Here is a 13,256-nt window from a genome sequence, read left to right on the forward strand (position 1 = left end):
TGTGTATTTGGTGTAATGAAATGTTTTGAATTTGGGAGGCATTATGCAAATCTTCCCACATAGTGACGTAGGTATGTGGGGGCGTGTTAGAACGAGCCGTTTTAGGTAGGCGTGGTTAACTCTTAACTTTTATAAAGAATATCTCTTTGGATTTGAGACTTTAGTGTTTGCAACTTTACAGATCTTCTTTATGCACCAAGAGCTTGTAACACTCCAAAGAGAAAGGAAAAATTGAAATCGCATCATATGACCCCTTTAAGATAAAGGAGAATCCACTGACGCTGGCAATTACATGGGGTGAGTCACATGACCAGGGTTTAAACCATGGAGGGTGTTTCATTATTCAAGCAGGTTTAATTATGTAATGCAAGCCGGGCTGAAGATGCTAGCGTGTGAATGGAGACACAGGACACAGTCATACATTGCCATTCACTGTTAAGTAGAATCCTGTTCTCCTGTTAGAATATGAATTTCTATAGCTTTTGCTGTTAGACATTTAAAGTGAGAATATTACTATGAGATCAGCTGACCTGATGCCCTGTAGGTCTGAAAAAGAACTAAGAGCAAGGCATGGTACATCTTGACATGTATAACAGCTAATATGATTCAGTAAGATAATTAAAATGTCTAACCAAATTGCTTTTCTCAGCCATGCCCATGTTTCTTCATTAGTCATACAGCCAGGCTTTTCAAACTGAATCTCCCCAGCACTGCACATTTTGGATGTCTTCTTTATTTAACACACCTGAATTAACTGAGTAGTAAAGCACTCCATGGCCTGAACTGGATCTGTCAAAAAAAGAGAGATTCAAAATGGGCAGCACCTCAGGGAGGCTTTAGGAACAATTTAAAACCCCTGACGTACAGCAGAATTCCAAATTATTTTCAACCTAATATCTGTGGCATGTTGTTTACTACATTAAATAATTGCAATTCATGTCTCAGCATGTGCATTTTAAATAAAGAGTCTTAAACAGGGGAAAGCTCAGTTGGAGCGTTTAACACATAAAGATGCATAAAGGGGGTGTCATCGATGCTTTGTTAATTCTTGAAGTGAACTTTTGACTGTAATGGCTCTTTTTCACCAAGTGGTAAGGTTCAGTACAGTACAGTACGGTACGCAATAGGGGTGTAACGGTACACAAACATGACGGTTCAGTACGTACCTCAGTTTTGATGTCACGGTTCGATATGGTTTCGTTACAGCAGGAGGAAAAAATACTAAACATAAATTGTTTTACTGAACAAATTGCTCTTTCTTTAAATAAATTCAATTATAATTACAATTTTCTTTAAATCTACCTCATGAAATAGGCCTAATAAAGAAAATCTATACAAATCAACCTCAGATTCTGCTCTAAACTATAGGGAGCCATTTTACATTACTATAAGTTTACAATTGACAACAGAGCCCAAACTTAAATTTAATTACTATTTATTTTTAACTAAAATAATCAACACTCAAATAAAAAAAAATGTATGCAAACATGTAAATTGCACTCAATGCAGTTTTTAAATTAATTTCTAAATTATACAATTTCTATTTGTTGTTGAAATATAATCATTTACACAGTGGCTGTCATAACTTGTTTGATAAAATATTTATTTAAACAAACATTAAATGATTAAGACATCACTAACAGGTAAAGTAAAATATAATGAGTAGCTATATAGTCTAATATTTTGCGAAATGCTCTTGCTGAAGCGTTTACGCAGCGAGCCGTCACGCCTCATCAAAGAGCGCCAAAACGGCATTTATTGTCTGAATTTCCTGAAAAAATTTAATGATTTGTTCGGTACACGTGCGTACTGAACTGAAAGGTACGAATACGTGTACTGTTACACCCCTAGTATGCAATTATGTCTGTTTCCATTGTCAGAAGTTGTGAATGGTACCAAAAAATTGTACCGTACCACTTTTTTTGGTACCCTTCCGTTGGGGTTGTACTTCGATACCTAAAGGGTGGAGCTAGTCTCACTGCAGAACGTTGATTGGTTGACGTAGATCACTACTTTTTTGGCATAAACTATGCCTATCAAGTAAGGGTACTGTTGGCGGTGGAAATGCAAGCCGGATCAGGGTGTACTTTCCTGAATTGTACCGTACTCTACTGTACTGACCTGTACTGTTTGGTGGAAATGAGCCATTATATACCCCTAAAAATTGAGCATTGGTAACTTAGAGTAATAATGTGTACTCTTAAGGTACTACTATGAATGTTTTTAGGAGTAAAATATATTAATTTAAGGGTGCTATCCCAGTGACAAGCTGTTGTACCCCTAAAGGTATGACTTCTGAACAGTTTTTTGAGAGTGTATCCACAACGTGGTGTGGCACTTCTCTTCTGGTGTGAAAGTGACTTAAGAGCAAGGTCAGTTTGAAATGAGTGAGAATACAGCAGATTGGATGTCTGAAAACACAACTGGACTCTTTAAAACTCCCATTGATCAGTGGTTGCTTACGTTATAGTGTACCAGCAAAAGTTAAAATTTTCTCTTCTTTTGGTGTCATGGTGCTTATTATCATTAGGATTCCAGGAATGTATATGGAATGCTACTATCTTTGCTATCTGTGAAGTACCTGTCCTTCCTCTTACTCCTTTTTCTTCTACCATGTAAGATATTCCCCTCCCCTAAAAGCTCTGATGTTGTCAGGGTCACAATTAGCTCAATTGGATAAGCCTCTTTGCACAGGAGCAGTCTCGAGAGAGAGAGCTCCCCAGAGCCTTGCTTCATCTGCAGAAGTAGGGAGAGGGAGTCCCAGCAGCTTTGCAGTGGTAGAGGGTCACTTCCATGTCAGAGTCAGGAAGTGAAATTGCACCAGTGCATCTGTCATGGTTACCTCTCCACCACAGCTACTTAATGCACTCAAGAGGCTACAGTGGAGCAGAAGAAAGTAGGACACGTAGTGACTCAAAGAGTCACTTGCTTCCACCTTCATCCTGCTCATACTCAGTCTCTCTGTTTCAGTCAGCTTTCTAAAGGCTAGTTCACACCACCCCAACAAACACCAACAAATCTCCAAATCCCAATGCTTGATCAGTGGGGTAACCATGTTGGTTTTTGTTCAGACAATGAATGTTTCCCAAAATTTCCAATCCAGCATCCAACATTAAACTCTAGAGTTTCCACAAATCTAGCAGGCATCCAGTCACTCCATCTGACCTCATAAGAGTGGCACACTTCTTGACTGTAGACAGGAAGGAGCTTGATCTCTGACAAGCTTATCCTTCCATTGGGTGCCATTAGACATACGTCAATCAGTTAGTGACAACCCAACCTGATTGGTTCAAAGTACTCAATTCCCTCCCCACCTGCAGAAAGAGAAAAGGATTTGGTCAAAGTAGCAAACTAGTGGAGGCACACACCAAGACGGCACGCTGTGTGAAGCCTGGGAAAATGGTGGTAAGTCAATATTTCATCAAACTGCCAACATTTGGAATGGTGACTGTTCTGCTGCTGTGTGCTTTGGAGTAAGGACTTTTAACTTAATTGTTTGCTCTGAACTTTCACTTTTGTGTAAAAACCACCAACCGGAAGGTTGGAAAATCTAAAAGAAAGGAATAGTTCTATTGGTTGGGTGCAAGCGATTGAGGCCAATGCTTGCTTCCATGGAGCCATGAGCAAACTGTAGGGGTTCTTGGAGTCAGGGATCAGCCCGGCAAACTCAGGGAAACAGTCTGTTGTGATGCGGGGACTATGTAGGGCAGGGTGTTTGAGCTGGCTTACAAGAATAACGGTAAGCTCATTATTCTAAGGCATGAACTCCATTTCAGTGCAAGGAGATAGAGAGAGGGAAAGAGAACGACACCGTTGAGAGGCAATGAAAAAAAAGGCAAACAGTTGGGTTTGACATCTTCCTTGAAGGGGATGTGCAAGACCTTTAAAGACTGACCCAAGTGTGATTTGAAGGGCTGCAGTTGAGTTCTAGTCCTTGTTCCGGTGGACGTAGTTGAGTAAATCAGCTTTGCAGAACTTTAACTTGCCACGGTTTGAAAGGGTTGGTGCAGCAAAGACGGATTATCAACAATATATTGGGACTACACAGAACAAATTCTTTTTTTCCTGAAGACGCTGGGAACGGTCTGCACATGGTGCTTGGACAAATGGCAAACGCTTCTGGTTTGTGAGGCATGGTGTATGTTAAGGCAGAAGTAATGTCTACAGAAGTAAGCTTTTACAACGTTCATTCTTTTCACGGTAGCATACAGATATCACCGCATGCTGGCAGGGAAATTGGGGACAGGATGATGCAATGTTGGCAGCAGTAATCAGACTTCTGCAATATTAAAGTTTCCGTGCTATACACTAGGATACAAATTCTTTTATCCATTTATTATAGTGCCGTTGTGATATTGCACTGAATCTGGCTGTTAAAATTATGGATGCATAATAACCATATTTTTCATCTTTAAACTACAGCTTGGTTTCTTAATCAAATATACTGTATTGATGACACAGGCACATGTAAATAACTATTATTTTGCACATATGAAGTGAGTCCTATGATGATGGTTTACTTAAATCCAGTCCAGTTTATTTAGCACATTTCAAGTGAATCTTTTGATGATGGTTTCCTTAAATTCAGTCCAGTTTATATTTAAAGGACCTTGAAACTGGACCTTGTTCTTTGTTTTAAACTGCTAAGAAAGTATCAGTACAATATTGATGCATTGCAAATCCATCTGCTTGCCAACCCATGTAAATAATTGCAAGACAAGAGAAGTAAGGTCATAAAATGTATTACTAAAATGTCATACTAACACAATTGAAAAGTTAGAGTTGGGAACTTGGGAAACTTTACTTTTTAATGGAAATGTTTGCTTTCTCACCATCAGTTGCCTGAATCTCTGTTATGGAGTGAAATCGCTTGATCGCTTGGCTTGCAAATAGAGATTTTTTTTTCAGTTTTAACTAATGTTATAACATACCAGTTTATATGCTAAAGGTTTTCTTATTGATGATGAACTTCTCTGTCTCTGGCATTTGTGTTTTTAAAGGTTTTGTGCCTTAAATTATTCCTTGATACTATAACTAACCTGACATTCCAGGAATTGAGTGAGAATATCTATGTGTTCATAACAGAAAATATGCACAATATACTGTATATGTATGTGTTAAATATCCCATATACAACATCAGCAAAATGGGATGCATTTTATGGTGTTATGTACATTATGCAACAGCATGGAGCTGTATCAAACAGAAAAAAATATGTCTTTTATATGTCATTTAAGCACTAGATTTTAATGTCTGTGTGTCTCCAACCAGATAAAGATTTCCTAACAGAAAGGTTCTCTGTCAACAGAAATAGTGCTGTTTAGATGTATGGCACTCAGGTAATTTGCTTTCTCAGAAAATGTACTTTCAGATGTTGAGCTAAGAAGACAATATTTATGACTTTTTTCTTTTCTTTTTGTCAAATTGCTGGATAAACAGGGTTTGTCTTGTAGTTTTGGTCGTGTTGTAGTTCATGCTCTTTTTTTGTAACACTATACACCTTTAAAATGTCTGTATTTGTTCTGTCTTTCCATTTGCTTTATAGGTAAGTGTATACAAAGAAAAGTGATATCAATTGTTACATGTGTTAATTTAAAGTGATAATTAACCCCAAAATGACAATTCTGTCATCATTTAGTCACCCTCATTAGTCACCAACCTGTATGACTTTCTTTCTTCTGTGGAAAACAAACAAGATTTTTTTTTAAAGAATGCACTAGTTCTTTTTTTTTTCATGTAATTGCAATGAATGGGGACTGAAGGTTTCACAAAAGCACCATAACAGTATCACACAAGTAGTTCTTACTAAATGAATGGTGATTTAATTTAGCGAACCAGATCGACTGATTTTTTTCAAAATATCTGACTCAGAAGAACGATCCGTTCTTGAATCAGGCATTGCAGTTTCTATCGTGAACATCCTTTTTGCAAAGTTGCAGTCCCCATTCATTGTAATTGCATGGAACAAAATGGATAGTACATTCTTTAAAATATATTTTTTTGTGTTTCACGGAAGAAAGAAAGTTGTACGCTTGCCGAACGACATGAGGGTGAGTAAATAATGGCAGCAGTTTCATTTTTGTTGAACTACACCTTTAAAAGAGCTGTAAGAGAAAGCGTGTGAGTAAATGAATGTTGCGTGTTTGCCTATATAAGTTAAATATTGTTGACACGAGTGCGTGCGTTTATGTCCTCTCACTGTGCTGTCCTCAGGAGATATGGATGGTCACTGGTGGGACCATGCATCTTGGCATAGCGAGGCCTCCTCAATGTCTATGGTGAGGCTTGTGACCCTCTCACCCCATTTCCCCTCGATTAATTCGCCTCTGCATGTTTTGTTTCTCCTCCTTTTTTATATCATCCATAACTTTTAGGCAACATTCAAAGGGGAAAAAGAAAAACAAATGAGCAGACATATTTTTTGGACGCCAGTTATGCCCCGTCTGAGAGGCAAAAGACAGTGGTGCGATTTTTGGAGCGCTCCCACGACGAAGATGCGGAGTGGTGCGAGCCGCAGGTCAAAGATTCAGGGGTTGACACGTGCAGTAGCACCACGCTAAACGAGGAGCATAGCCATAGCGACAAGGTACTGAGATGACTTCCTGCTGCCTGCCTCTCGCTTCCTGTGACTGACCTGCTCGACTGTCTGTTTCTGCCCCTAGAGGGTTTCCTACTCTAATCGTGCCTCTCAGATGAGAGGAGAACCCTCTGGTTTGCTTTGCTCCACTGTCTTCTGGCTGCAAAGTCGTAGCGCATCCTAACACACAGAAAGATGAATGACAAACTTCCTGGCACTGTTTGCTCCATATGCTGCATGCTTCTCGATTCGGACAGACGCTCCATTCTGATTGCAAACCTGTTTTCCTCACTTGGTCACGTCACCTTTTCATGCTGTTCCCCCCTTTGGGATTTCCTGACATGATTTTTTCCACACAATCCTTCAGTCTCAGCTTAAACACAGGGATAGGCTAGTGTGGGAATCAATCTTGCACTAAGCAGTTGTTTTTCTTTTCCCCTTTTCACTGTCTCATTCTTCATGCTGTGCTTTTCTGTCCCATCTTTGGTTTTTGTTCGTTCACCGCATCTTTCGCGATAGCGAATAGAAGTAGCTTGCTACATCCATACTGCTTGAGGGTGTGAGAGCAATTTACTTTGCTTTTCTGCTTAAACAGTGGATTGATCTAGATCAGTGCTTCTCAACTGGTTTTGTTGTTTAATGTTAAATATCGATATTTGTGAATTGGTTTAACCATTGGTTTAGGGAATAATTCTCACTATTAACTGTGACTTTTGCCTCAATAAACTCCTAATTTGATGTTTATTAATAGTTAGTAAGGTAGCTGTTAAGTTTAGGTATTGGGGTGGATTAAAGGATCTAAAATATGGTCATGCAGAATAACATGTGTTTTATAAGTACTAATAAACAGCCAGTATGCTAGTAATATGCATGCTAATAAGCAACTAGTTAATAGTGAGAATTGGTCCTTAAAAATAAAGTGTTACCATTAATACTTGTGAATTGGCTAACCATATGTGATGCGATAAAGCAACAAGCATAGCTTTTGAGATTTTGTCCTGACTAACGAGTACTGGAACATTTTGTTAATTGTTTGCATAGTCCCATTTGGTCCAAAATCCTCCGCCACATATATTAAATATTAAATATCTTCTGACTGGCTGTGATTCAAATCAAAGTTTCACATTCAGGTTGGATACTTTTCACAACACTCCTCTTTCGCTTTAATTAATCACAAAAAACACAGTATGGTTGACACAAACAACTGATTACAGTTTGAGTATATTCCTTTACTCTTGTGTAGCTTTAATTATTTTGAGGAAGAGGGTATGATGGGAACTGTTGTGTTGCCAACTTGCCCATGTTGGAATCTGTCTAATGTAACTAAAGTATTTAAAGTATTTGAAGAATCAAGTGAGTGAAGATTTATGTTAAAACAGAGGAATTTGTACAAAAAAAAAAACGTAAGGTTGGATTGGATGGACAGACTTTGACATCAATTACAAAATATGTGATGTTCTCTTTAGTTTTAACTATTCTATTTATATTTTTCATTTTATGCCTGCGTCCCAAAGTATTATAAACGATGACCACTATAAGTTACACTTTCCGCAAAGATAAACTGGCTTGTGGATGTCATTGATACAGCCACTGAAATGATCTTTTCAAGTACCGTATTGACCCGAATATAAGACAATGTTTTTTTCTTGGAAATACATCTGAAAAAACGCGGTCGTCTTATATTCAGGGTCTAGACTTTGACATGTCAATAATACACCCACAACAATAGGTGGCGCCAAATAAGCATAAAACGAGATATATTTATTTTGTGTTTTATTTTTTAAATGTTTATAGGATTAAACTGTCAAATCTCGTCATGTATGAAATAACTGCTATAAGTGAAATATTCCGTTTTGCAGTTAAATGCAGTAACTGTAGAGTTTCGTAATCAAAATACTTTAAAAAGTGTGGAAAACATTCATGATGACAAAATTCAACTGGCTCTTTCCTTGTGGGGGGCATAACTTAAAGTAGACGTAACTTGTAGTGGCTATGGTTTCTAGTTCTGTGGAATGCAGTCAGATACATTTTTTTGCATTCAACATTGTTTATTATAAAATCGCTCTGGTCCTTTATGATTGGCTAGGCAACGTTTGAAGCCATAGTAAAATACTGCATAAACACACACCTGTGACCTTATTACATCAGTATTACTGTACAACTCAATACAACTACACTCCGTTCTGTAAAAACGTCCCACAGCTGTTCTAAAATCACTGTAAACCACTGCTTCTTGGAGGTTATTGCTTTAATCGACTAATACGTGCCCTATCCGTACAGGATTGTGATTCACCAGTTGAGAACTGCTGATCTAGTTTACTGCTTTGAGTTGTTGTCCAGAATTGTGTGCTTGATACCTCTCACCCTGTCCTGACTGTTGTGTCTGTACTTAATAAATGCACAAACCGAACCCTATAGGGTGGAAAATTATTTTGAAGACAATTACTTTCATACTGTTAGCAAATGCCAAGATCCTGCCATAATTTCCTCACCCTCATGTCGTTCCAGACCTGTAGGACTGTAGGAAATAGTATTGCATTTTAGAGTTAATAAAAATGTCCGTAAAGTTAACGAAAAACATACAGGTAATTTTCTGCCTGGACATTATCCATTTTCTTAGACATTTTTTCTCTTACATTGCAGACCAGATCTTAAATCACATACAGTTCATATGGTGCAAAGTTTAACACCATAGTGCCATGGAAAAAATTTTTTTTTATTAAACTGTACATTGACATCAAATTTGGCACAATGTGTTTTGATGCACCATATGAATTGAGTGTATATTAGATTTGAGAACTACAGTAGATGGGAACCTTTTTTAGGCTTTTCCTTGTATTGGTTTATGACATGAGAGTGCAAAATGATGAAAGGATTTTAATTTTGCTTTAATTATTTCTTTTAAATAGTGTAAATGTTATGGTATTTATTGCTAATACAAAAAAAAAACCTTATAAAGTCAAAACAGACCCTATTTGCTTACTTAATACGTGTTCCTGGTCTTATTGGCAAGATTCATGTGTGCATGTTATTGTCTTCATAATTTTTCATCAAAATGAAATAACTTACTCCGCCTACAACAATGTTTGTTTTCAGCTGACGTTACAAATCTCTCTTACTCTCTTTTACAGATCTTCTCGGTAACACTTTAGATTCGCTATTATGCTTTTTTCCCTCTCAATAAACTACTTATTTGCTGCTTATTAATAGTTAGTAAGGCCGTTGTTGTAGTACTTATGTTATGCATTGTGCTTTATAGGTGTTAATAAAATGGCAGTGTGCTAGTAATATCCATGCTCACAAGCAACTAATTAATAGTGAGTAGTGTTCTCCAATCTAAAGTGTTACCATCTTATCTTACCAACCTTGTAACTCCATTCTGGCCTGTAACACCAACTTGTCATGACTATATCACTTCCCAGTGGATAAAATCAAACCCTATCCTACATTTTGTTTTCATTAAACACACTGTTTCACTCAAATATATGATTACAAAGTAAAATGGGTTGTGAATGTATTTCATGTTGACTTGACACCTTGGTTCGGTTTGTGTCTTCACAGCAAACAAGAGTTGACCTCCTCCTTTAATTTCCCGAGCCTGTGCATGTGTGCGTATATTTGTAACGTGCTGTGTGTGGATGCTTGTATAAAAACCAGAGGTGTATTTTCACTTTGACCCCCGTAGCACCCGGTGACATGGCAACCATCCAAAGATGGAGAGCGCCTAATAGGGCGGATAGTGCTAAACAAGCGGATGAAAGATGGCACGGTGCCCAGAGACACGGGGACACTGCTGGGCCTCAAGGTAAGGATGCCCAAACACTGTCAAAGATCACTCGATCAAAGCCATGCTAACAACCCGAGATCATAAGAGATCTACACCAAACACTCGGTCAGCTTCATACACAATGCACAGTTTACTAACCACAGTTTTCTCTTAATGATTTGAACTTTGACCTTATTGTGGACTCAATTAGTTGGCTTGAGTTCTTGTATTATAAATAGGGGTGTAACGATATTCAAACCGAACCGAAAAACCGCCATACACACCACCCACAATACATAACTGCGATACCCCTGCTGAGACACTTAAAAAAACGTATATATATCGTATATATATTATTTATCTCGTATAAAATTCATAGGTTGAGTTGCGCTGCAGTAAAGTGCTTCATTGTAGTACTACGGTGATTATCTCTTCAGCGCGCAGGGCGAGCAGCACAAACAACAATGCAGAATATTAATAACTATGACTGGGACTGTTGTGTATTTAACATTATAATAAGAACACTGTTATAATAAAATGCTGTGCATTTTTAGAGTGTAGTTGCTGCACGTTGTTGCGTGAAGAACGCTTCCACAAAAGGAGTTCATTCAGAGCCGCACAGACACGTTCATGTGCATTCGGGGCATTTTGTGCAGATAGCCTATAAGTCGTTGTAAGGATGCCCAAACACTGTCAAAGATCACTCGATCAAAGGCATGCTAACAACCCGAGATCATAAGAGATCTACACCAAACACTCGGTCAGCTTCATACACAATGCACAGTTTACTAACCACAGTTTTCTCTTAATGATTTGAACTTTGACCTTATTGTGGACTCAATTAGTTGGCTTGAGTTCTTGTATTATAAATAGGGGTGTAACGATATTCAAACCGAACCGAAAAACCGCCATACACACCACCCACAATACATAACTGCGATACCCCTGCTGAGACACTTAAAAAAACGTATATATATCGTATATATATTATTTATCTCGTATAAGATTCATAGGTTGAGTTGCGCTGCAGTAAAGTGCTTCATTGTAGTACTACGGTGATTATCTCTTCAGCGCGCAGTGCGAGCAGCACAAACAACAATGCAGAATATTAATAACTATGACTGGGACTGTTGTGTATTTAACATTATAATAAGAACACTGTTATAATAAAATGCTGTGCATTTTTAGAGTGTAGTTGCTGCACGTTGTTGCGTGAAGAACACTTCCACAAAAGGAGTTCATTCAGAGCCGCACAGACACGTTCATGTGCATTCGGGGCATTTTGTGCAGATAGCCTATAAGTCGTTGTATTAACATTATTTAGTATAAATAACAAAGTGTATTCCTTATGAGATAAATCTGATGAGTTAAATCCCATTGATTAAAAACCCGCTATCAAAATGCTTCATCCTACATGATTTTCAGTGTGCGCAGCTCAAAACAGAAAACCAGAACATTAATAACTACTGTCATATAAATAACATTATAATGAGAGCACTATTGTAAAAATGTTGTGAATTCTTAGGGTTTAGCTGACGTTTTTAGCATGCTGTTACAAAAAATTTAAGAAAATGTCCTTATTGTCCGGCTATTCTATTTTATTTATCCATTGCACATGCATTTTTTATATCTAGCCTAATAACGATGTCCAATTACTTTTGTGCATTATTTCATTTTATTTAACTTTTTTTTTTTTGGTAACACTTTACAAAGCAACAATTTTTAGTCTCATTCATTAAATAATTATTTAACACGAACTAACAGAGCATTATTATTATTATGAGTAATAAGTTAAAAGTGAAGTGTTCTGTAGCATTGCTGATGCCATGCCATGAACCCTACCCCCACAGCAAACATAACCAAACCGATCCGAACCGTGGCAGTGGTGTATCGTTACACCCCTAATTATAAATTGGTTACCGATGGTCCTTTTCACTTACAGTAAAGCAGTGACCATTCCCACAAAAGGGTAAATTAAGGTACTATTTGTGGTGGTGTGCTTTAGTTCCTGTAAGTTTGCCCACTCACTGTCTTCCAGCCATTATCTGACTACATTTCTGTGAATAGAGAGCAATATTTCCTGGGCAAACTGTGTTTGGCATTAATTTTGTGGGTGCGTTTGCCGAGTTGCTTGATTTGCATAATTCCTTTAGTGAGTGGGGTATTAAAACAATGCAGAAAAACATGCAAAAACCGTAAATGATGCTATCAGCAATTCCAGTTCAATCTTAGTGAACTTTCCCCATAGTATAATCACACATGGTATTGATGTGGATCATCATTTCTTCATAGCACAGGTCAAACTTTCAGCCTTTAAATTCCACATAAATAATTACCTTTCAGGCTTGAAAATTCGTAATTGCATGTAAAAAATATTTAAAATATTTAGCATTGCCTGTTGTCTGTATTGCAGGTGGTGGGAGGGAAGATGACAGAGTCTGGCAGACTTTGTGCTTTCATTACAAAGGTGAAGAGAGGAAGTCTAGCAGACACTGTTGGCCATCTCCGACCAGGTGAACACATCTATTCAGATTTAACAATTAAGTACATTTCGTTTAACTCGCTTTAGACTGTGGAAGGCATAAAAGCATTTCCTCTGAAACCTTGTGAAGTCAGAGCTGCTGCTTCTACAGTCCTACTGAATTATGGGATTCTGTATATGAGTAAAGAATTTACGATAAAGGTTTTTAGGTCCTGCTTTATATTAGGTGTCTTTAAATACAATGTACTTATTAATAAAGTAATGAATTGTTAGGTACAATTAGGGCTGTGCAAAAAATCGAATGCGATTTTCATGCGCATCTCGTCAGTAAAGCCGCTTCTGGTGATTAGTAGTAAATCTCCATCACGTGCTTTCAGATGGAGCGGCATTTACTACACAGAGCAGTAGTTCACTGACAAGCTACACAAAAT

General features: G+C 37.7%; 1 protein-coding gene across 2 annotated transcripts in view; it reads left to right on the forward strand.

The window, feature by feature from the left end:
• The window catches only part of LOC107732136 (regulating synaptic membrane exocytosis protein 2-like), a 93,758-nt gene that overhangs the window by 77,181 nt on the left and 3,321 nt on the right, over window positions 1-13,256 (forward strand). The window contains exons 6-8 of one of the 2 annotated variants that reach the window (XM_016543404.1): window positions 6,375-6,586; window positions 10,263-10,382; window positions 12,757-12,856. In XM_016543404.1, the coding sequence (XP_016398890.1) occupies window positions 6,375-6,586; window positions 10,263-10,382; window positions 12,757-12,856 (432 nt within the window). Of the gene's footprint in view, window positions 1-6,213; window positions 6,279-6,374; window positions 6,587-10,262; window positions 10,383-12,756; window positions 12,857-13,256 lie in introns of both variants that reach the window. The other variant, XM_016543405.1, reaches the window with a different exon arrangement.

The sequence above is a fragment of the Sinocyclocheilus rhinocerous genome, unplaced genomic scaffold (assembly GCF_001515625.1).
Source record: "Sinocyclocheilus rhinocerous isolate Xijiao unplaced genomic scaffold, SAMN03320098_v1.1 scaffold1571, whole genome shotgun sequence".
NCBI lineage: Eukaryota > Metazoa > Chordata > Actinopteri > Cypriniformes > Cyprinidae > Sinocyclocheilus > Sinocyclocheilus rhinocerous.